Raw genomic sequence first — 26,362 nt, forward strand, 5'->3', positions numbered from 1 at the left:
TTATTGACAATACATAGCTTATATACTTAAGTCACATTATAGAAACCAATACAGTAGGCGTAACAGCTGAGAGAAGCAAGATAAAACACACACGTGGTAGTGATACGTAATTAGAAGGCATAAACTAGGCGTGAACCTAGAGGTGTGTGCTAGAAACGTCATATGTGAATGTCACAAGTAGGTGGGTACAAAGCAGAATCTTGCAATGTCAGCAGAAATCGGAGGTCTGGATGCGCGCGCAGCTGCATGACGTGTGATTGACGTGAAGCTGGAGGGTGCAGGGGACTTGACATTTACACTAGCGGAAAGAGACAGAAGTCTGGCATGTCAGATCAACTCGTACTTCTATCATATCTAGTATCGGATGTTTAGGAACCATATTATCTAGAGGGAAAGGTCTCTGGGGCAGAAGCTATTCTATACTGACTGTGAGTGCGTGTATAAGCGTCTAAGTGTCTGCATGAGATGCGAGGGGGGCATGGGCCTACCATGGTAACGGAGACTATAAATTACTTGCACGGAGACAGTGAGGCCGGGCCCTTTGCTCTGCAGCTGGGGGGATGTTTACTTAAACTAGTAGGTAGGAATGCATTTTCGAGGAGCGGAACAGATAACTCGAAGGTTGAATACAGTCTTGGCAGGCAGCAGGCTGAGCTAAGCGCCGGGAGCCGCGCAGGGAGTAAGGCAGAGGTCACGGGCACAGAGGCAGCCTAGGCTGAGACATTCAGAGTTAGAAGTCAGGAAAAAGGCTCGATGGCAGAATTCAGGGCCTACTTCGCCAGAGCTGAAAAACGTGTAAAGTACACCACAAAAAGACGTTGGCATGGCATACTTAGGAACTGAATATTCAACCCATTCAGGGTGGATCTGAAAGAGGACATGTTAACGGTGGACGCAAATATATTTGCGTCTTCGTAGCTGGCACAGGAGGGAAGTTACATGTACTTTAAGCTGGTACATGGAGACGGTGGGGTACACGCTAGGGAACATGACTAGACCATAAAATTTATATTTCCTCAAGACAGATCCTTCACTTGACTTTCAACTGCTCTTATCGCATCCTCAGCACTAGCGGATTTTTGCACCAGATTCTTCTGCATGGTTAGGATATAACCCTGCAACTTGTTTTGTTTTAAAAACTTAAACAAGAAGCATCACACGTTTGAATACAGGTTCCACACATTGCTTAAGTGTTCAACATTTCTTTTAAAGAATTTAACAGTATTAACAAATTTCACTGACATCGAATAAAATTTGCAACAAACTCCCTTGAGATTCCAGAAAAAGACTGGTAACCACTATAAACCAATTTGGCCGTACATTTAGGCTCCCTCACGAGCAACTTGATTGTGAGAAACATTTCCAACATATGGAACATCTGGCACTTCCAGGGATAGCAAGTCAAAAAATAATTCCCTTTGGGCGAATTATCCTAATACATAGGTACTTACGCACATAAAGTGAACTGACCAATACCAAACATATAACAGGAAGCAATGAAAATAAGTGAAAAATTCAATACATGTGAAAACACTATGGTAAAAATCAAGTATAAAACAATTTATTAACATACATTACATTTGTTAAAAATTGGGAAACACATACAAGACGAAACAATACTTAATAAAATCAACATTCCATTAAAAAAGGAACTACAGGGAGACAGGACTAAACTCAAACAAAACAATATTTTTGAATTTTCCTTAATGTAATCCCAGATTTGCTCCTTTAGCATCGACGCGTTTCGGCGGATTATTTAATCTAATACCGCCTTCATCAGGACAGTGTATACAAATGTTTCCCAATGTTTCTCCGGTAAGAAAAGAATCTCTATCTCATAAGGGGTATGTTGCCTCCTCGCTGATAGGTAGAGATAATCGTCCCGCGAGTTATCTTCCTGATTTAAAAAGATTACTGTTTTAAAAATGGTAACAAGTACATATTCGTACTTTCAATAATGGCGCATCCAGCATAATGGCTGTCAGACAAGAGTTAGCATTCCTGTGTTTAACACACGCGGTAGTGATATTTTCAATAATGAGCCCACTCAACAATAGAGCGAATATCACCGTTGTAGGGATAGACAGGGTTCCAGTAAGATACCCCAGACACGAGGCGAATCCCTCTGCGATAACCCTGTTCAGTATGCTCAAAGGCGTCCCGCGTGGTTGTCTTCTCGTCCTACCGACTTCCAGGGATAGTACATGAACCACTGATACTTGATGGAAGAGGAGAGAGTGGCCATCCATCAACTTGCAAATGACACTCCGGTCTACTTAAAGATCTGCTCAATCAAGGATGTCTGTGTCCTCAAACCTCGTTAAGGTCACTCCAGGAAAAGAAATAATTTACAAAGTTGACTTGATGCTCTTGACAGTGAGGCTTCTTTCCATCATTAGCTAATTTGGGCATGTGGATCGACAGAGATTGGTCGATGCCTCCTCATGGTGAACATGGAGCAAGTAATGCTACAGCTACACTCCATGAAATTGAGAAATTCAAATCCTTTCTTCAGCTCAGCGACCTCTTGCATGTTTTCCGGTCCTTTGGCGGCAAAGTTGACATCTTACATGAGAAATTATGGTCATATTTTCCATATCCATGAGGTCCTTCATTGTCTCCCCTAAAAAGCAAGAAAAATGTTAAAACTGACTTGTATCACTTCTAAAACAGTACACTTTCAACAACCTGACTACCTTCAATCTGTTCTTAAGTTATCTGTTGCTAACAAGAACAGTCCCAACAGGCCTCTAGAAATCATAAAATTCAACCACACACAGTCGGCTCAGAGGCAGCTTGTCCCGTTAGAACCCTCTGCTTATCAACTTTAGTTGCACTGCACCTTTGTAAGGTTTTCCTTAAAAAAAAAAAAATCATTAAACTCATTTGTTCAAACTCTGCCTAAGTTGATCATGTTTCTTGTCCTATCCTGCCATGTCTAAGATTTCTTAACTTTATGACCCTATTCTTCTACCAGGTCACCATGACAGGCCTTTCTGTTCCTACCCTATCCCAGTGTTCTTGCTGAGCTCAGACTACAACTTTGATTCTCCATCCATAAAATGCATTGTATTGATGTTCAGTCCATCAGAGCAAAGCCAAACCATGACAAACACATAGAAATCAATGGCTGAAGGGGGCTGACCCAAACACTCTCTTTCTCTCTCTGTGTCTTTCTTTTTCTTATTGTACATTTTTGAAGACTTGATGGGATTAGGTCAAATGCCATCTTCACAATGTGGGACGTTGATGGAGGTAAAAGATGAGACATTTGGGATCTGGATCTACTTGCAGTGCTCTGGGAAATCATATGGAGGCTCTGGAGTATATAGCAATGATTAACGGTTAAAGTTTCATAAAGTCATAGGAGGTACCTTCCAACATACATTTTGCCTGACAGACTTCTATTTATATTTTCCACCCACTCCTTTACTGGTGAGTGGTGTTTTGCAGTACCTTCATCCCTTCCAAAATACTAACAGTGTTTAACCGTGGACTACATAAAAATTCCAAAAAGGGTAATTCTTAGGGTTGTCTGGTGCTTCTAAGTCATAGCAATACTATTTCTTTGTCCTCGTCATCTTGTCACACAGAAAGAAAAAGGTACCAGCTTAGTCCATCCTTCAGTGAAGACAGACCATTCTTCTCACTACCAAGTGTAAACTTATTTTAAATCTTAGAATAAGAATGTACTAAATTAACCAGTTGTGCTGATTAACTCAGCTTTCTAGACATTTGATACCAGTAAATGTATCTCCCTTATGATAATCTGTTGGGAAAGCACCCCCCGAAGGATAAGCAAGTATCTAGAGGATATCAGAATTTGATCACTGACCGAATATCGGGGAGAAAAATATCGACTGGACAAAATATAGAATGCAAAAATATCGAATTCCTATCTACAAACGGGTAAGTAGAAAAATATCGAATCCAAAATATAGTTGTAAATAATGTAGTTTGTTAAAATATCACATTTTTTTAAATGTATTAAAAGTAATGTAAAATTAATAAAATAACTATAATTAAATAAAACATTCTTTAAAGTACTTAACCTTAAAATTAATAAATAATTAATGTAAGTAAAAAAAAATAAACATGCATTTTTTTTAATACATATATATATATTAACATAATATTAAAAAAAATATTCAATATTTTTAGCGTAGGATAGCGGGAGGGTAAAATTTACTATTCCCACTCCAGTGAGTGCATCAGTAGGGAAAGCGTTGGATAGCGGGAGGGTAAAAATGACTATTCCCACTCCAGTGAGTGCAACAGTAGGGAAAGCGTTGGATAGCGTAGGGGTAAAAAACTCTATTCCCACTCCAGAGAGTGGAACAGTAGGGAAAGCGTTGGATAGCGTAGAGGTAAAATTACTATTCCCACTCCAGAGAGTGCAACAGTAGGAAAAGCGTTGGATAGCGTAGGGGTAAAAATTACTATTCCCACTCCAGAGAGTGCAATAGTAGGGAAAGTGTTGGATAGCGTAGGGGTAACAATGAATTACCTATTAGTAATTCATTAACAAATTAATTTTCAATACCAAAAATGTAATAAGTAATACAAAAATTACCAATTAATAATTAATTAACAATAAATTATCAATGCACAAAAATATTTTCAATAATTACTTAATTACAATTAAATTACTTCCCACCCTACTCCCCTATAAACCCACAACTCGCTCCGAATAATACATTAATACAACTAACATAATTATCAATTAATCAATCAATACAAATTAATTACCAATTAATAATTAATTAGCAATTAGTAAATAATTAACAATAAAGTAACTATCAATACAAATAAATAAAAATAAATATTTACATAATTACAATTAAATTACTTCCCACCCTATTCCCCTATAAACAAACAACCCGCTACAGAACTAAAACGCAAAATTAAATTAAAAATAATTAAAAATTCCCAACAATTATTTAATTTACTATAATTTAAATTACTTTCCGCCCTATTCCCCTATAAACCCACTACCCGCTACGGAATTAAATTACGCAAAAATTAAATAACATAAAATTCATTACTTTTAAAAAATTCAAACCTACATTACAAAAATAATATACACTTTTAACACGCATACTAACATGCAAAACACTTAAAAAAAAATCGATATTATTAAAAATGCAATATATTTTAATGCTTATATTATGTACTTCGATATTCTGACAATCGATATTACTTACCTGCATTTCAATATTATTAACCACTATATTATGTCCATTCGATATTATGTCCATTCTATATTTTGAATACGATATTTTGTCCATTCTATATTTTGAATTCAATATTTTGTCTAGTTACCATCAGGGTTAACTGTAAAGAGTCCCTCAAAACTTCTTGTATGGGCACATCTATTGAAACATAAACCGGTTTTGCCCACAAGTTGTTTCACAGGAGCATATTAACAGCAGAGTTTCTCAATCTCACATGGGCACCCAAGAAGTGGAAAAGGTGTAGTTTTATCAGACTCCTGAGACCTTTTTATTGTTGGTGTTGGCCAAATGCCATAATGCTGCTCTCACAATAGGGTCAGTGCAACATGCAAAGAAATAAGATGGATTATCATAAGAGATACATTTATAGTTTCCAAATACCTAGAAGGCTGTGGGAATTATATGCTATTGGTTAATTTACCACTCTTGATTGCAAGATTTAAAATACGTTTTCTGCTTAGTCGTGTATTATTGTATGTCTTATCCTGTTCATGCCTGTGTTTTCAATTTAGCCATAGTGCAACTTTTGAGCAGTCTCTAAGCTGTCGACATGTGTCTATTATGAAATATCTTTTCAAGGTAAAACGTAGTCCTCTGAACCATATGGAATCTGATTTTTTTGTACACAGGTAGGATGAATATGTGAATGTGAGGAATTCATTGTTGGAGAAAAATCTTTACTTGCAACTGTGCCTCTCCAGGCATGTTTGTGCATTTATACAGTTTCTAAAAGCTGCAAATAACAGACTCCCAATATGACAAACATCAGTATACTGACTTCAGACGGATACACTGCTATGTCTTCCTTGCTGTGATTAAATTCCTGACTTTCAGATCACTTCAGAGATCAGAAACTGGACATAAATCTCCGAGCCATTTTGTCATCTGCTAGTTTTGTGTTTATTTAATTTAATTATCAATTTCAATCTTGTACCTGCGTTCTCAGCAACCAATTTGCAGATTCGGGGTATAAAGTCTAACTGGAGCAGTAAAAGATCTGTGAAAAGGTTGTAAACAATGCTTTATTGCCCCATTCAGGGATATTTCATAAATCTTTACAAATGTAATTTTCTTTGTTTACTTGCAATCAGTTGTTTGAAAGGTTGATAATGATTCCTTTTTGCATGGGCATGGAACGGTGAAGACTGACAGTCAAATGAAGTGTCAGTAGGATGTCGCTAAGTGTGATTTTCTCTGAACCTCGTCAGAGCCTAGCAATCTATTTATGAATACTCCTGCCACCTGGAGTAAGGTTAAGTGCAAACCACTACCTCCTATAGTGGAGAGAAAGCAAGCAAGGAGGTGAAAGGCTAAGCCTAGATCTCATTGGCTGTAGAGGGAGGGAAAGTAGGTTAGAAGATGTCCAGTCCTGGATTTAAACCTTCATCCCTTTCCTTCACATACTCTAGTATGGCATTGTCAGTCAATTTAACAGTTTTTAGACTAAATAACAATATATTGGTAGCTGGTAAACCTCAGTTAATCCCCTTAAGTTTGATCACTAAAGTGTGCTCTGTTCTCTGCTGCAGGTGTTCATTCGAGAACTGATCTCCAACAGCAGCGATGCCCTGGAAAAACTACGCCACAAGATGATGTCAGAAGGAAAGGTTGTTCCTGAGATGGAGATTCATCTACAGACGGACAGTGAGAAGGGAACCATCATCATTCAGGTATCACTTGGCCCTCAGCAAGACTGCAGCCGCTTTCATCATTCCAAGACTTGCAGCACTCACTGAAGCCATGCCTGCTATTGCCACTCAGAGACACACAGAACTAACAGTCACAATCGCCTTTTTCAGATGTCAGTGCACTCTCGAAGCTCACTGCTTCTGTCAACATCCAGGCCATTGACTGCACCCACCAAACATCCTGACACCATCTTTTTATATATATATATATCAATCTACAGAATCCAGTGTTCCTCATTTAGTTGTCCCTTAGCACTCCTTAAGCTCCTGCTCACCATCACTAGTCTGAATCTCACAGGAGTCCCAACTACTAATTCACACCCCCCAGGATTTTGCGGCATAGATTTGCAAATTATGCGGCACAAAAATTGAAATTTAGCAGCACAAAATTTCTAAATTAGCAGCACACAATTTTTTATTTTGCAGCATTATTGCAGCACTTTAGTTTACTTGTAATCACTCCTTTTAAGTCTTAAATCACTGGAAACTGTATCTGAAAGAGACACGTTAGTGATAGATTCCTTACCTTAGAATATCCCCAGGCGTCAGACTGGATCCCGAAACTTTTGCGTAGCAGTACCCTTGCGCGTCGGTAGGCGTCGTCTGTGGCTCCGCGTCCGTCGTCGGTGCCGTGATGACGTCGTCGGAGTACTTAGACGCCGCCTCCGTGTGCTGACGTCAGATCTTCTTTTTTCCGCGCCAGCAAGCGCAGATCTGGAAAAAGCAGTAACCCTAGTCAATCTTTGACTAACTTTTTGGGATCATTTTTGATCATTTTTCGAAGTCTAACGACTCCGATAGGTGCCGTAGGGATGCCCGGTTTCAAGCACTGTGACGATTGCGACCGTACGATGTCGGTCACGGATCCTCACCCCCTGTGCCTGACTTGTTTGGGCGTCGACCACGACGACAAGGCCTGCTCCGACTGCCGGGCCCTTTGGAGCGGCCCCGCAGGCGACTCGAACTCCGGCAGTCGGCCCCGCGCCGTGAGAGGTCCCGGTCCCACGGGAGGTCGAGGGACAGGTCGCGGGCTCGGAGCCTCCACAGTTCCGAGAGTAGGCCGCACTCCTCCGGGTCGAAGTCGTCGTCAGGTAAGAAGCACAAGAAGTCGAAGCGGCGTCATCGCTCTTCGGACTCCCCCCCCGACGCTCGCGCGATGCGGCCGGGGGTTCGGGTGGCACCACCCACGCGGCTCCGTCGGAGTCGCGGGCGCCGCGTCAAGCTCCACACCCTCCGGTCCCTGGGCGAGAAGCGATGCCGGAGGAGATAGAGCGCTTCCTCATGGCCATGAGGAACCTCTCTCCTCCGACGGGCTCCGCGGCGCCTTCGGGCCCAGCGGACCCGTCAGAGGCCTCTAGCGGGTCGAGGGCTTCGGCCCCGACGCCGTCGGGTGCTTCGACGCCGCCGACGCCTTCGGGCCCGGCGCCGCAGGGCCCCACTATCCCGACACCGACGGTGCCTTCGGGCCCGGCGCCGCAGGGTCCAGCGGTCCCGGCGCCGCCGGTGCCTTCGGGCCCGGCGCCGCGGGGTCCAGCGGTCCCGGCGCCGCCGGCGCCTTCGGGCCCGGCGCCGCGGGACCCCCCTAGACCTTCTTCGGGATCTGGGTTGTCGCTGGTGGATCTTACGACCTCCCCGGCGTCGGGCCATCAGGTGTCACCTCCGGCGCCGTCCGCGGGCGGCGCCGCCCCCGATTCCTCCTTCATTCCTGTTCCGACATCGGGACGGCCCCGTTGGGCGCCGCTCCAGACGGCGTATGGAGATTTTCATTTCTACGAACAGGCCCCATTGGTTGAGGACCCTGAGTTTTCAGGAGATGGGTGATGAGGAGGATTGGGAGGGGTCTGAGGACCCTCTGACCCGGGAGTGTCAGTCTCAAGAGGACTGGACAGGAGACCTTGGGGAGGCCAGTGGCCTGGACACCTCTCCAGATACTGGTTTTGTCTCCCCTCCTACCGTGGCTTCGGAGGAGGGGGCAACCTATAGTGTGGTATTGATGAGGGCTGCCAAGGCCTTGGGCCTTGAGCTCCCCGTCGCGGCCGTGAGGACTAATCTCCTCACTGAGGTCCTTAAACCGCAGTCAAGCTCGGCCGAGCCTCTGCTGCCCTTTAATGAGGCCTTGACCGACGTTCTTTTGGGCACTTGGTCCAAGCCCGCTTCGGGTTCGCCCGTAGATAGGAACGTGGCCAGACGCCACCGCCCGGTTCCGGGCGACCCATGTTTCCTGACCACCCACCCCACCCCCGAGAGTCTGGTCATCCAGGCCTCTAATTCCCAGACCGCATTCCCGTCGGCTCCGCCTGATCGGGAATCCAAGAGGTATGAGAATTATGGAAAGAAGATATTCTCCTCCCTTAGTTTGGGACTGCGGTCTTCCAACACCGCATGCCTCTTGGGCCGCTACACCCACTCCCTGTGGGAGACGGTCGCGGAAGTGCTGCCAGAGTGTCCGCAGGAGGTACGGGCCAAACTCGGCCAAGCCCTCAGGGAGGGCCGGGATGCAGCCAAATATTCCATTCGGTGTGGGCTGGACACCACTGACTCTTTGGGCAGAGCGATGGCAACGACGGTGGCTGTGAGACGCCACGCCTGGTTGAGGTCCGCCAACTTTTCGGCAGATGTCCAAAACACCTTGATGGACATGCCGTTCGATGGCCGTCGCCTTTTTGGCGACAAGGCAGACCATGCGCTTGAGCGCTTTAAAGACTCCAGGGCTACGGCCAAGTCCTTGGGCCTCTCGGCCCCGCGCCAGCAATCGGGTGCCTTTCGCTCCTTTCGTGGCCACGGAAGGGGCGTCCCCACACGTGCCACCAGCCACACGCCGCAAACTAACGTCCAGCGCGGTGGCGGCCGTGGAAACCGCCGTGGCGGTCGGGGTCAACGGCGAGGTCAGTCCACACCTTCCCCTGCAGCATCCGCCTCAAAACCCTCCTAGTCCGTGCTTTTCGGCCCATGTGACGCCAGTGGGGGGTAGGGTTCGCCATCACCACTCTCACTGGCGCACTATCACTTTGGACAGGTGGGTGCTGCAGATCGTCCGAAGGGGCTACTCCCTCCCCTTCGAGACTACCCCTCAAGCCATGCCACCGCAACACCACCGCGTATCAGGGGATCACTTGCGGCTTCTACAGGAGGAAGTTTCGGCCCTCTTGGCCAAGGGGGCCATCGAGCGCGTTCCAGGGCCAGAAGTAGGACATGGTTGCTACTCCCACTACTTTCTGGTACCCAAGAAGGGCAAAGGGGGCCTACGCCCTATCTTGGACCTACGGAACGTCAACGGCTTCCTCCGGAAGGAGAAGTTCAAGATGCTGACTCTGGCTCAAGTCTTAGCTGCCCTAGACTCAGGAGACTGGATGGTAGCGCTGGACTTGCAGGACGCCTATTTTCACATCCCCGTCCTGCCGCCCCACCGGCGTTACCTGCGGTTCACGGTAGGCCATGAGCACTTTCAGTTTACCGTGCTCCCCTTCGGCCTTACCAGCGCCCCACGGGTGTTCACGAAGGTGATGGCGGTGGTCGCAGCTCATCTGCGCAGGTTAGGGGTTTCAGTCTTCCCCTACCTCGCTACTGGTTGTTGAAGGCGGGCTCGCCCCAGACAGTCGTCAGCCACCTCCAGACGACGGCAGACCTCTTGCACCAGCTGGGGTTCTCCATCAATGTGCCGAAGTCACACCTGTGTCCCTCTCAGAAGCTCCTCTTCATCGGAGCGGTTCTCGACTTGGCGCAGTTTCGGGTTTACCCACCCGAGCAGCGGGTTCGGGATATACAGGCCCTGATTCCACTCTTCCGGTTTTTATCCCGGGTTTCGGTCAGGTTGACGCTGCGGCTTCTGGGGCTGATGGCTTCCTGCATCCTTCTGGTGCATCACGCCAGGTGGCGGATGCGGGCTCTGCAGTGGGACCTGAAGTTTCAGTGGGCCCAGCATCAGGGCAACCTGTCCGACCATGTCCTGATCTCGGAGGGCACTGCGAGACAGCTGCAGTGGTGGCTCACGGACCGCGATTGGGTCAGCGGCAGATCCCTCTCCCTTCCCCAACCAGAGCACGTGGTTGTGACGGACGCGTCCCTCCAGGGCTGGGGAGGCCACATGGGAGAGGCGGAGATCAGAGGCCTCTGGTCTCCGGCGGAGTCCTGGCTTCATATCAACCTTTTGGAGCTGCGGGCGATTCGTCTGGCACTGAAGGCATTCATCTCCTCTGTCCGGGGGAGTGTAGTGCAGGTGTTCACGGACAACACCACCGCCATGTGGTACTGCAACAAACAGCGCGGGGTGGGGTCGTGGACCCTAGGCCAGGAGGCTCTGCGCCTCTGGCAATGGCTGGAACATCAGGGCGTGACTCTGGTGGTTCAACACCTGGCAGGTTCTCTGAACGCCAGGGCGGACGAACTCAGCCGCTGGTGCATGATGGATCACGAATGGCGTCTGAACTCGGACGTGGCGCAAGGTCTCTTTCTGCAGTGGGGAGAGCCTTGGTTAGATCTATTCGCCACCGAAGAGAATGCGCAATGTCATCAGTTCTGCGCGTTGGAATTTCCAAGGCGGCACTCGCTCGGAGACGCTTTTCGTCGCGAGTGGAGTTGCGGTCTGTTGTACGCCTTTCCGCCTATACCACTTCTGCCCAGAGTGCTGAAGAAGATCAGGCGCGACCGGGCACAAGTCATCCTTGTGGCTCCGGACTGGGCACGAAGATACTGGTATCCCGAGCTACTCAGTATGTCAGTCGATCCCCCGGTTCGTCTGTCTCTTCAGGAGGACCTTCTGTCGCAGCAGCAGGGGACGGTCCTCCACCCGAACCTGTCCAGTCTCCACCTCCATGCTTGGAGATTGAGCGGCGACAGTTGAGGCCATTTGACTTGCCTCCTGAAGTCTGTAACATCATTCTGGCAGCCAGGCGTCCCTCCACGAAGTCGGTATACGCCTGCAGGTGGAACAGATTTGTGGCATGGTGCACAGCAAAGGCTGTGGATCCTCTTTCTGCCCCTCTTTCTGAGGTTCTTCTCTTTCTTCTTTCTCTTGCCCAGCAGGGCTCTGCTCTGGGCACTATCAAGGGCTACCTTTCTGCCCTTTCAGCCTTTTTTTTTTTTTGAAAACCTTTATTTGCATTGCAATCCGTTACAGTTACGGGCCTACAACCTTCCCGGCCGGCCGCTAAACAGAGTAAAATCACAAGAGTCAATATGGAAAATTGAAGCAGTTCAAAAGCCGGGGTCATATAAATACCAGGATACAACTTGTGAGCAAACGATCAGGCCCGAAATCAGGATTATAGAGGTTCATTTTATATATAGAGAACTGAAAAAAGTGCCATACAGTCATACGTGATCCTGCATTATAGCGCGCAAATCAGGATATCCACAAATAGTACAAATACAGATGAAGCATTGAGGTAAGGTAAGCAAGTCAGGAGAAATGTAGGCCCAAGCCCGGTAAGTAGCAAGTCCAAACCCCATCCCTCAAGACAAAACACATTACGGGAGTCATTAATGAAGACGACACTGTAAAAGAGAGAAAAGACTAAAGGGCCATAGAAACAAATAACGAACGAACCCCATCCCCCTACCCCCACCCTGCACACCCGCAGAAGGCCATGGCCCACCCCCCAACCGCGTGCCTGTCGCCCTATTGGAAACCCGAAATATAGAAAAGAAAAAGAGAAAAAGAAAAGAAGCATAAGTGGAGGAGGGCCCTCAAAATTGCCGCCCGGCCCCGCCCATCACCCCTGCACGCGGGGAAAATTCCAGAAGCAAAACAGAATATCATGGAGAACATCAAGTACCAATCACATCAGTAATACAATCCCGGTCAAACACACCCAAAGCGCCGTCGGTGGACATGAGGGCCACCAAAATCTGAAATGTAGCATCCCTGGCCCTGTCTAGTAATGGAAACGCCAAATGACCCCTTGTCAATCTTTGTACAGTACGGCCTGGAGGATCTGAAGGATCCTAGCGGATCAGGCCAGAACGTCGCCAAGAAAAAGTTCGGCGGCTCGAGTCCATCCGGACGTGCGCAGCCGAAATCCAGGGGCGTCGGTGCTGAGCCCGCGGGTATTCCAAAGTCTATGCACAGTAATACCATCCATGAAAAAAATGTCTCGCAGTCCGGCAAGTGCCACGATGTTGCCGGGACAGCCCAATAAGAAGAACGGCGTCGCGTCCCTAGTCGCCAACTAATCATGGGTCCCGAAGAGACACTCACGCGTACAACCACACTGGCCAGGGAGGACGCAGCAACCAGGTCCTTCGTTGGCTCCCGAAACACAGGCGGGGCCGGAGTTCTCCCCAAGGAAGTGGATGCGGGCACGTTGGCACTCCATTGGAATCGGACTGCGTCCTTGTGGGACGGTGAAACAGCGATGGCGGCCAATCTTCCATCCAGGTCACCGGCATTACAAATCAGGGTCTCATGCAAAATCGTTAGGGTGGCCAAGACATCTTTGGGTGTGGGCTCCAGTGTGCACCGCCAGCATCCCGGCCCGCACATACGGCAGCCGGCCGAGCCGGACATGGTCCGTGAAGGAGGGCGCCAGCTGCCATCTTTGTCAGTTCGGCCCGTCTCTCCTCACCTCGTTTTGGGGACCGGCACCAGGACAGGGCGCCGCTAAGTGCACGCCCGGAACTTAAAATCGTGAGGCGGGTTCCCCAGGGAGAGTCACCAAAAGGCTATACAAAAGACCCTGCCACTCCCTGTGGGCCGCCCGCCTGTCTCGGGGGCGATCCTTGGTTATGTCCGGGCGCAGAGTCCGAAGAGGGGGGGCCAGGTGCCATACACCCCCCTCGACTCTGTTTTGCCACGCAGCCCCTCAAGGCTCTTCAATAAAGGACCGGGCCGTTACTGCCGTCAGCGGCACTTCAAGTCAACGGCACCCTCCGACCGGCTCCTCACCACCACAGGCGGCCGCTGTTGTTGCATTCGCGGCCGGCTGCCCGTCTCAATCGACACCCCGGTTCCGTCGCCACAAGGGCCGCAGAGCAGTTGGGGGAAGATTCTCCGGGTTCACAGCACGCAGGAGCCTCAGGAGCAGGTGGTAAGTGATCGCTCTCCTTCTCCCGTCCAAATATAACTTTGTGGCTCAGAACGAGCGCCAGGATAAGCGTGCGGGGTGAGAGGGCTCACGGAGCCGAGCGGCTATGCGGCCATTTCGGATGCAGGCTTGGCTCCTCCTCCCCTTTCAGCCTTTTTGAGGCTGCCTGATCAACCTTCTTTGTTCAAGTCCCCTATTGTAAATCGATTTCTGAAGGGCATCACGCACACGTTTCCACCTGTTCCCTTTGTGATGCCTCAGTGGGACTTGAACTTGGTTCTTACATTTCTGATGTGCGCTCCCTTCGAGCCACTCCACAACTGTCCTCTTCGCCTTCTTACTTTGAAGACTCCCTTCCTGGTAGCCATCACCTCTGCCAGGAGAGTGAGTGAGCTCCAGGCTCTATCCTGTAAACCTCCTTTCCTTTCAGGCCATCCGGACAAGGTTGTGTTGCGGACAAGGCCCTCTTTTCTACCCAAGGTGGTCACAGCCTTCCACATTGGGCAGTCCATCACCTTGCCCACCTTCTTTCCGCCTCCGCATCCCTCAAGGGAGGAAGAGAGGCTCCACCGTCTGGACCCAAAACGTGCGCTCTCATTCTATCTGGATCGCACACGCCAGTTCCGGGTGGATGACCAACTCTTTGTTGGTTACGTGGGCGCTAAGAAGGGGAAAGCGGTGCACAAGCGGACCATCTCGCGGTGGATCATCTTGTGTATCCAGGCGTGTTACTCCTTGGCAAAGAAGGAACCCCCTGTTGGGCTGAGGGCTCATTCCACTCGAGCCACAGCGACTACAACTGCCTTGGGCCGAGGTGTGCCCTTGCAGGACATTTGCCAGGCGGCTACGTGGGCCTCGCTGCACACGTTTGCAAGACACTATTGCCTGGACAGTCAAGTCCGGAGGGATGGCTTCTTTGGCCGTTCCGTCCTCCAGGACTTTCTGGTGTGATTATTGGTTCGCAGACCCACCACCGGGGTTGGTATTGCTGGGGTATCTATTCTAAGGTAAGGAATCTATCACTAACGTGTCTCTTTCAGATGCACAAGTTACTACTTGTGTAACGATATATCTGTAAGAGACATTAGTTAGTGATAGATTCCTTACCGACCCACCCATCCTCCCCGTTCTGCGAACCGATATCTAGGGTTAAGGTCATCCCCTTTCAGGGCCCTAGTTTCATGGCACCAGTGTTGGTTTTTGGCATAGCTCTGCGTTCTGGCGCGGAAAAGCTGTGTCTAAGAACTGACGTCAGCACGCGGAGGCGGCGTCTAAGTACTCCGACGACGTCATCACGGCGCCCACGACGCCGACGAAGGACGCGGAGCCACAGACGACGCCTACCGACGCGCAAGGGTACTGCTACGCAAAAGTTTCCGGATCCAGTCTGACGCCTGGGGATATTCTAAGGTAAGAAATCTATCACTAACTAATGTCTCTTACAGATATATCGTTACACAAGTAGTAACTTGTGCTTTAGTAGAGTATTCCTCTTTCAAATAGGCATGTTTAAAGTGTCTGAGAGTATTTGGTTGCTATACTAAGTCCCTTAGTCCTGTAATGGCTGGCAGCAACATTTTTCTCATGTTGCTGGCAGCCAATTAGAGAACTTGCAGGACTCTGTGTTCTGCAGGAGCAATATGGCCCAAGGGAAATAAAGATCCCAGGGCCAATCATAACTCTCTACTTTGAATTGGTGTGCCCATGATAGTCTAAGATACTCTTGCAAGCCTAAATGCACCCCTGCTGGGTCCCGAAACAAGAATAGAGGGGATGTGTTGGTACCCAATGCTGCTCCCTGTCTAATCCGACCCCAGAACAGGGTGCAGGCACCCCTACCCTGATCAGTGGCAACAACCGTTCCATTCTCCCTCCACAGACCCTGCTTACAAGCCTACATTATGGTTTGCTGTAATTCGATTCTCTCCCGGCTGTTCATGCACTGAAAATTGCGCAGTAAACAACAAGTTGCACATGTGATTTTACTGACTGACTCCCACCCACAGCCCCCACCTACCACCACCCCTTCTTCAACGGCACAAGTCCTAAACAAAAAATAAAAAGTTTGAGGACTAACCAAGTTAGGTAGTTTGCAAGTAACATTATGGAACGTGCCACCATAGCACATGACGCCACGACACGTGGGATCACATGAGGTTATCTCTCTGGAAGTTACATCAGATATTAAGATTTCACACATAGGTTTATCAGGTGTATCATGAGTACATTTAAGCACGTTATGAGATTCAACAAATTCGATTTTGCTTTGGCTTGCTCCAAAAAAAGTGGTGTAATCCCAAAGCAAAATCTGGACCTCAACTAATAAAAAAAAATTCCAAAGCCTTACCACAAAGAAATTGGCAACAAGGAGTAGCTCCGTAGTAAATCTCTTCTGCTTAATTGTTTGCAAAATCTGCTTTTTAAAATATTTTATGGGGTTAAGGCTTCTGCTACAGAGCTGGCCAGTAAATCTGGAATATTAATAATGGTGAGATATCTCTGGAGGTTAAAGCATTTTGGTGGAGAGATCTGTGTTTTGTAACAGCGTAAAAGGTTTCTACATGTTCTTCCATTAGGTCGTGCAGAATGACATGTACACCGAAATTCCTTCAACATTCACTCGACAGTTTACATTAGAGCATTTTATTTATTATTAGGGTATTTTTATTTTGAACATATTTCTCAACTAAACAGCATGCAGGCGCTCAGGAAAAGAAAAACTGAATCAATACATTGATGGACTCAACCAAGTGAAACAGCATAAACAGTTTTGTTTTGTGACATGCATGCGCACAGAACCAACTTGTCCAGGAATATCATTGTATGTGGAGAGCTATGCAGTGACGATTGGAGCTTACGGAGTTTCCACAATGAAGTGAGGATGATGAAGAAGACTACAATTTTCAAAGTCAGTGGACTAATGATAGATTTGTGCTGTGGCTTTCATCAAAAAGTTACACACAAACTCACAAATTTAAACTGAGGTGTCACAAAAGATAAAGCAAGAAACATTAATAGAAACCCTTAAGAAAACGGAACAAGAGACGTGAATAGTAAAAACAATTCTGCCTGGGCAGTCAGATAACCTTTAACAGTACCTATCAAAAAAACTTAATGCTTAAAAACAGAGCAAACGTGAACCTATGACCTTCCTGCTAAATTGGTTATATGTGCTTAAAATAGAAGCCTATAAAAAGGTGTCCAACAAAACCTGCCTCCACTTACTTAGTTGATGAGTACTTTGCTGCGAGAATGTATGTAAAGAAACGCACCCAGGCAAACAGTATGACTACTGGCACATGTTAGATGGCAAACAAAACAAAATTAATGATACACAACTGTATTAGCATATAAAATACATTTTAATGAATTTCATAAAAGACGTCATGAGTGAAATCATTGACATAATGATAAAATTTGATAAAAGGATAAGTTCATTATCACATATGCATTGATTTGCAAAATTATTAAACTAAAAATAGGATGGTTTCCTGTCTACGCGTTTCGACACGACGACGGTGTCTTCCTCAGGACTTTACCATCATGTTTCTGTAAATAGATAAATAATGTTTTAAATGTTGTCCTTATGCTAAACAGTAAACAACGCTAAATGCAGTTTGCCAGTTTCTGGAGGCCAGTAATATATTGAGCTTTCATGATATACCGCATAACAATAATTACAAAAAACAATGTATGTCAAACAGACATGCTTATATTCCCATTAATTGAAAAACAGAATAGTTGACATGTCTTATAACATTAGTTACTAATAGGATACATAGAACAGGATAATAAACATGCTTACTTTAGCATTAGAGAAGTAAACACTTAATATTCCGTATAGTATTTACCTAGATGGAAAGCACATAAAGCAAGATCATAGAAGACTGCTTCAGGTGATAAACTTAAGGGTAGAAAAGAAAAGTAAAAGAGAGGAAGGTGTTTGTTTACTCATTATGGGTGTTGCATGGGTTGAGTTTAATCTAGTTTAGATAGCGAGTCCAGAGCACGAGGGGCATATTTAGATAGCAAATCCAGAGCACTGGGGCCTATTTATACATTATATATCGTAATGGGGACATAGTATTTCGTCTCGATATTATTTATACCAAAGTACCTGCATTTGCGGTAGAGTGACCGATGATAATTTTTTTGCAGTGGTTAGTGTTGTTTCCGGAAAGCAGTTATCTATAGATTTACAGGACATAAATAAACATAAACTATATCTTAGTTCGTTATTGCACAAGTCAACCTCCTTAACGGTGGTCACAGTTTCATTTAACTCTCACCTGTCTATATAGATCTTGATGGCAACTAAGCTACAGCTTCTTAGAAGTAATTATATGTCGGACCTTGCAGCTTCTCAGTCAAATGGAATTACAAATGTCTGTGATCTAAAAATATACAAAGTTGAAATAAGGAGCTTGCTTCTGAGTGGGTGCGCTGAAAAACGCTGTATTTTTATCTCTCTTACCTGTGTTGCTTGAACTAATGGCAAAACGAAGCAAAACGAAATGATGCAATTAAAATCGTTGTCCAGCTTAATGGGGTGTAATCCTGTTCAGGTGCCGGCTCTCTGTTCAAAGCAAGTTAAAGATGTATAGGGTTACATGTTTGCCAAGGCTATTACTCTTTTTAGGATTCTCTCAAAGTTAGGCGACTCTCTGTGACTAAATAACTATGAACAAAGAGCTGGATATTTCAAAAGATTGAAAAGATAACACAGCGTTTTTACTTCATAGCAGTGTTACAGCGATTTAAAATTATGTTGAAACCGGGTAACGTCAAAGGTGTTCAGAGTTATAAGTTTGCCCGGGTGATTGCTATTTTCAGATTCTTTTAAAGGCAGCCACCTATCCGTAGCTGAATATTTTTAAACACAGGGCTAGATGTCACGATTGATTGCAGGAGTAGCGCAGCGTTTTTACTTCAAATCTGTGTTGTGTTCCATTGATTTACGATTATACTTAAAGCCGGGTGCCGTGATATTTAAGGTTGATCTAGATAGGTTAACACACGGTTGTCTGTAGTTGCAACATTTATGCGTACAATAACTGGTAATCGCACTGCTAGCACGATGATAGCACATGTGTGCTGATAGCTTCTTACCCATATACGGCGAAATGAAAACGTGCCGGAAATACGTTGTTTGCCACGCAGAAATGGTGTACGCTATCAGACGTCCGGCTATCTAAAATAGAATGACGCCGTTTATAAGTGTTAATATTGCGGTATATTTGGCAGGTTAATGATTCTAATTTACGCTAGCTTCCATTGGGGCTCTTACCTGTAGTGGACGAACCAGCGACGTGCCGTCTTAACACGACCTAACGGCTGAGGCCTCAGTGAAAGAATCTGAGTTAGTTGCATTAGTGGGTTTATATACTGCATTCCGCCATTGGTTGTCAGAACTGGAGTGTTAAGACGGCCCTGTGTTTAAAAATATTCAGCTACGGATAGGTGGCTGCCTTTAAAAGAATCTGAAAATAGCAATCACCCGGGCAAACTTATAACTCTGAACACCTTTGACTTTACCCGGTTTCAACATAATTTTAAATCGCTGTAACACTGCTATGAAATAAAAACGCTGTGTTATCTTTTCAATCTTTTGAAATATCCAGCTCTTTGTTCATAGTTATTTAGTCACAGAGAGTCGCCTAAGTTTGAGAGAATCCTAAAAAGAGTAATAGCCTTGGCAAACATGTAACCCTATACATCTTTAACTTGCTTTGAACAGAGAGCCGGCACCTGAACAGGATTACACCCCATTAAGCTGGACAACGATTTTAATTGCATCATTTCGTTTTGCTTCGTTTTGCCATTAGTTCAAGCAACACAGGTAAGAGAGATAAAAATGCAGTGTTTTTCAGCGCAACCACTCAGAAGCAAGCTCCTTATTTCAACTTTGTATATTTTTAGATCACTGACATTTGTAATTCCATTTGACTGAGAAGCTGCAAGGTCCGACATATAATTACTTCTAAGAAGCTGTAGCTTAGTTGCCATCAAGACCTATATAGACAGGTGAGAGTTAAATGAAACTGTGACCACCGTTAAGGAGGTTGACTTGTGCAATAACGAACTAAGATATAGTTTGTTTATTTCTGTCCTTTAAATCTATAGATAACTGCTTTCCGGAAACAACACTAACCACTGCAATAAATTATCATCAGTCACTCTACCGCAAATGCAGGTACTTTGGTATAAATAATATTGAGATGAAATACTATGTCCCCATTACGATATATAATGTATAAATAGGCCCCAGTGCTCTGGATTTGCTATCTAAATATGCCCCCCGTGCTCTGGACTCGCTATCTAAACTAGATTAAACTCAACCCATGCAACACCCATAATGAGTAAACAAACACCTTCCTCTCTTTTACTTTTCTTTTCTACCCTTATCACCTGAAGCAGTCTTCTATGATCTTGCTTTATGTGCTTTCCATCTAGGTAAATACTATACGGAATATTAAGTGTTTACTTCTCTAATGCTAAAGTAAGCATGTTTATTATCCTGTTCTATGTATCCTATTAGTAACTAATGTTATAAGACATGTCAACTATTCTGTTTTTCAATTAATGGGAATATAAGCATGTCTGTTTGACATACATTGTTTTTTGTAATTATTGTTATGCGGTATATCATGAAAGCTCAATATATTACTGGCCTCCAGAAACTGGCAAACTGCATTTAGCGTTGTTTACTGTTTAGCATAAGGACAACATTTAAAACATTATTTATCTATTTACAGAAACATGATGGTAAAGTCCTGAGGAAGACACCGTCGTCGTGTCGAAACGCGTAGACAGGAAACCATCCTATTTTTAGTTTAATAATTTTGCAAATCAATGCATATGTGATAATGAACTTATCCTTTTATCAAATTTTATCATTATGTCAATGATTTCACTCATGACGTCTTTTATGAAATTCATTAAAATGTATTTTATATGCTAATACAGTTGTGTATCATTAATTTTGTTTTGTTTGCCATCTAACATGTGCCAGTAGTCATACTGTTTGCCTGGGTGCGTTTCTTTACATACATTATTTACCCTGACCCAGGAACCTTATCCGTATCAGGGGGTCCTTGTTTTTTTGCACTTTGCTGCGAGAATGAAATACGTGAGCTTAGAGGGAAATTAAATGAATCAAACGCCTGTATACAATTTAGTCCCATGCACTTACTTACACTAAGCATACCTCTCAAGTACCTGCAAGCTGTGTGCCTTTGTTTCCCCTCCATGGCATTTACATTTTAGTGAGGTTCCAGGCCGCCCCAAGTCAGGATACTTCATCAAACTGAGCCGCCTAATGACCCCTTAACTTGGCCTTTATCTTCACAGCTGGAGGTGATGATAAAAAAGCCCTCCTTGCAGCCTGCATATTGTTGCTGTGAACGTAATGCAGAAATTGCCCTGCACGCGTGGCTCAGTTCTTCTTGCAGAAGGCAGGACTGCTGAAGCTTTCTGCCGCCCAGCCCCGATCGTGCGGGAACTTTTGTAAAAAGCGCTGCCTTTTTACAAAAGTGCAGATTTCGCGATTATTTTGCAAATCGCGAAATCCAGGAGGGTCTGCTAATTCTATCTAGAGAAGTAGCAGCATTTGTGAAGAACATCACCACCTCACTTGCAGGTCTTCTAACCACCATGCCCATACCTGAGCCATATGCAACATCAGTATTTGAATGTCATTCTGTGCTCACAGAGCTTACGTTGACCATTCTCATTTAAGTTATGTAGAACACAGATTGTCCTTGAAATCAACATCTTAAACCATGTAAAATCAACTTCTTAAACTATGTTGCAACTGTTGACAGCCCCATGATGGCACCGTTCTGCATCTTCTGCACCTATGTAGTCTACCTCCACTCGCACCCTTTCAGTATATCAAACCCACAACCTACAGTGTGATAAGCCACTTACATTTATTATTGTTTGGGCATCTCTGTCCGCTTCAATATATGGAGGATGTGACCATATGGGCTGTCCCCAGCTGCCACCAGCTTGTGCCATGGAAATATAGGCTGCAGCTACTTCATCTTTAAGGTGATTAAGTTTGCAGTTAGATGTATTCTGCCCCTTCCAATGATGATTCACTCTGGATGAATAATAAAAGTTAGGTACAATGATTACATCATCGAAGGACAGAATTTGAGATTTAAAACCCATAAAGAGACTGAGCTGCTTCTCATCATATCCTGGCTTGACCAGTGACTTTTTATTGCTTTCAGCAGAGGATTTAAAGTGTGGCACTAAAAGCCGGTGCACTTGATGTGCAAGTATATTCTGAAGAAAAGTCTAAAGCCTGGAATGGGGCAGATACTTGGTTGGTTAGCATTTCAAGCATGTCATTTTCCAAATCCTGCAAGTACACTGTGTATCTCTGAGAGGTACGGGTTCACAATCCAGTTACTTTCTTTTCTGAACTGCAAAGAGCAGGCACACAGTCTTGTAAAAGTTGCAACGATTTTGTGACGTTGTGGGCAGCAGTGTCTGCTATCACTCATAAGAGAGCCTGGTGAGACTTAATACTCTTATGATCAAAAAAGATGCTCAGGACAAAGGTATTAACTTTCTGTTTGGTATTGCTAGTCTACATCTCTACCCTCCCCACCCGTTGCATGCAAGAATGGATTCTTTGCTGCCATAGTACCATCTGTCACAAGTGCCTTTTGCACATCCCAATCTTGCCCGCTATATTTCTAAACATTGAAATTTAGAGGTGTATGTAGGAAGCTGGGTTTCTTTTGCAGTAACCCTCCCACTTTTTGCCAGACTACTGATGCACTTTTACTTGATGTGCACTGGGTCCCTGCCAATCGGGTACTCCGGGCCTGTGTCCTTTTCCAAAACTGTACCTTGTACCCCCAATTGGCACCTCTCTGGCTACATGTCAGCCCCTTGTAAAAAGTACCATGGGTACCAAGGGCACTGTGGCCAGGAAGTCCACAAGCAATTATGTAAAGCAGTATTGCTGATTGTCTACGGCAGGCCCTACAAAATTGTTTGACAAATCTAACGCACGTCCGATCACTTTTGCCTTCTACCTCCCAACTACTGTCTCTCCCACTACCTCCTAACTCCGTCTGACTACCGCTTCCTTCGTACCTATCTACATGACTCATATTCTCATGTCTCTGGCCTCTTTCTCTCATATCATCTTGTGACCACATTCCCTCTCTTTTTTCTTCTCCTCTGCCTAATCCTCCCCTTACCCAACACCGCGTCCTTTCACTCCTCCCTTTCCACGTCTCTCCCTCCACAGCTTCAACACACTGCCCTCCCTTGACTTCTCAAGTGACTATCTGATTTACCTCTCTTTCTTTGCCCAATATGCCTCCTCTCAATTTCCCTTCCCCCACCCAGGACCTTTCTCTATCTAAACATGGTCCCAACAATACAGCCCCCAGGCAGGAGATATGTGCCCCTGTTCAAACCTTATGCACCTCATGCAACCTCCCCCACTCTCCGCTCCTACTCTTTCCAGCTTCTGTCCTCTGTCCTCAGCCCTCACATGCCCTTGTCCTTTGTTCCCCACCCTGTTTTTCTGTGAACCTTAGACAGACTTCCTTTCGTCTCTATGGTTGTCTCTTCCCTTATCCTCACTCCCTCTCGTCCCCTACCCCCCACTACTTTCTCTCGCCTTTCACTCCTCCCCTAGTTGTATTGCTGATTGTTTTATTTAATGTTTACTTGTTGATTCTCTTCTAGTATTTGTTGAACCACATTGTTGCACTTCATGTCGTCTCTCCTATTGTCTCCTACCGCATCCTCCCTCTATTTATGTCTCTCCCTCCCTCCTCTCAATGTTTTGAGACTGAACTATTTTGTCTGATGCCCGATGGAGCTACTTGGTTTAGCTATAGGGGAGATGGGCCTTGGACTCCCTCCTTGGTCGTCACCTACCCAGTCAGTCTTTAGACAGACTTCTTTTTGTCTCTCCTTATTGTCTCTTCCCTAGCTCCTATCCTCTCTCCCCTGAATCTCTCCCCTTGCCTGCTACTCTGCCTACCCCCTGTCCTTTGTTACCTTTGACTAAGCACTCCTTCTCCCCTTGTTGGGGAAAGATCCAATATTTATACTCTGGAGTCTCAGCGAACCCGCTGAGTGAGTCCACTGCGCCAAGGGAGCCACTCACACTTGAGGTATGGTATGGCACCCCTTGCCAAAGCACTCCCTCTCCCCTTTTTGGGGAAGGATCCAGTATGTAGACCTTGGAGTCACAGAGACCTCTCTGAGAGAGTCCACTGCGTAAAGGGAGCCTCTCGCAATAGAGATAGGAAAGGGATACCACTTCCCCTGGGATCACAAATTACTGGACTTTGGACGTTGCCTTGACTCGTCTACCGGTTTCTGTCCCCGTCACCCTTCCCCTCTTCTCCCCATGCTGTGACTCTCACCCTCCCCCACCTTCATTATCTGTCGATTTCCCCTACTCCAACCCCCCCTGAATCTCTCACCTTGCCTTCTTTTCCCCTTACGTATTTGTGCTTACTGTTTATCTCAACCTTACAAGTAACTATGTTGCCATGCTCTAAGAACTGTGCAACCTTTGTAATGATGTAACCTGTAACTATGATCTGATGCTCATGTAAAGCGCTCTGATGCCTCCGGGTCTAGCCAGTGCTATATAAAACTTTTAAAATAAATAAGTAAAATAAATAAAATTTGAGGCCCTGTACCTTTAGACACACGTACTGCCAGGCTGTGTGTTATGGTGCAGAACAAAGTGAAGAGTCGACATGGCACACATCCCTGTATGCCATGCCAACCACCCACTGCCCTGGCATAAGTCAGCCACTCCTCTAGCTGGGTGCACTATACCAGTGGTGAGGGTAGAGGTGCATGAGCCCTGTACCCCTACAGTGTCTAGACCAATTCTTAGATGTTGTAAGTGCAGTAATGCCATTAGAAGTATATGGTGCTGGGAGTTTGTCATTAGGAACTCCACAGTGCCATAATGGCTTTACTGAAAACTGGGAAGTTTGGTATCAAACTTCTCAGCACATTAAACCCACACTGATGCCATTGTGGGATTTAATGAAAAATGCTCTCAGACGGCATCTTAGAGATGCCCCCTGAAAAACGACCAGCCTCTGGTGGGTTTCCTGACTGGTACACACCAGCCTACCACAACAAGACATGTTTCTGAACCCCTGGGGTGGGAGCTTTTGCTCCCTGAGCCCAGGAACAAAGCCTTTCCTGGGAGGAGGTCGTCACACCTCCCCCAGGCCAGGAAGAGCCATCTGTGGCAGGGGAGCTTTAAAGGCCTTGATGCCTTTGTTATGCGACCCCCCCCCCCCAGCCTCTCCTGCTATCAGGAGGAGTCCCCCTTCCTGTCTCCCCTCCTTTTTGGTGGGCAGACAGGCAGAAAAAATTGGCGCAGCCAGAAGGGCACTGAAGCCCACTCTTCAGTGCCCGCCATCTTGCAGATGGCAAGCACTCTCCAATCGGGATTAGGGATTGTGCCCACTTCCCCACGTAGGGTGAGCACACCAAGGGTGTAGTCACCCTAAGGTCAGTAGCCAATTGGCTACTGACCCCGAGACTCCTAAAATGCCCCCTAAATACAGTATTTAGGGGGCAGCCCTGAACCAAGAAGACAGATTCCCGCAACCGAAGAAGGACGAAAGAAGACGCCCAGCAGAGGAGACTGCAGAGCCGAACTGACTTGGCCCCAGCCCTACCGGCTCTTCTGCAGTTTCCAGAGATCCTACGCCAAAAGTCACCTTGTCCTGCAGCCAGCGACCTCCAGAACCCCTGGGAAGACCTACTGCCTTCATCAAAGACCAGATCTCCTGTGAACATCAGCTCTGTTCAAAAGAAACTCCCAAGGAAGACTCTGAGCCTGCTGAGGACAAAGAAACCTGATGCCTGTAGCCACCACTGCACCCTTCGCCGACAGCCAGAGTTTGAGTGACCCATCGGTCCCAGCGAGTTCCCCCAGCACTTCAGAGTCCATTGTGGGTTACTCCCTGATGTCGCCTGCAGCCTCTGCACGGAGACCCCCCCCCCCCCCCCCCCCAACTGCGAGTGGCCCGATAAGGTGAAATCTGACCTGAGAAGACACCTCTGTATCTAGCCGCCCTGGAAAAAAGAACCTGAGGTGCACCTACATCCCCAAGCCCTCCAACTTACCTTCCCAGCTGTTGGTTCCTCCCGGAAGCCTTCCTGGACCGAGCCTGCAGCCAAAATCCAAAACCAACAACTCCCATTGAAAACAGGGCACCTGACGCCAAAACAGCAGCCGTCACCCAGCTGCTGCTGCGGGTGCACTTTGTGTGCTAAACCTGATCCCCCATTGCCCTGAGCCTAACACCACAACCTTGTGGCCTGCTCGTGAGCAGCCACCAACCGGAGGCCCCCTATCCCCCATTGGATAACATTGGGCCTCAGCACTCTGCACCCGGCC

General features: G+C 46.3%; 1 protein-coding gene across 1 annotated transcript in view; it reads left to right on the forward strand.

The window, feature by feature from the left end:
• Positions 1–26,362, forward strand: part of TRAP1 (TNF receptor associated protein 1) — a 283,860-nt gene that overhangs the window by 65,602 nt on the left and 191,896 nt on the right. The window contains exon 4 of the mRNA XM_086941396.1: positions 6,764–6,904. Coding sequence (XP_086797522.1) covers positions 6,764–6,904 — 141 coding nt within the window. The remainder of the gene's footprint in view (positions 1–6,763; positions 6,905–26,362) is intronic.

This window comes from Lissotriton vulgaris, chromosome 10 (assembly GCF_964263255.1).
Source record: "Lissotriton vulgaris chromosome 10, aLisVul1.2, whole genome shotgun sequence".
Classification (NCBI taxonomy): Eukaryota; Metazoa; Chordata; class Amphibia; order Caudata; family Salamandridae; genus Lissotriton; species Lissotriton vulgaris.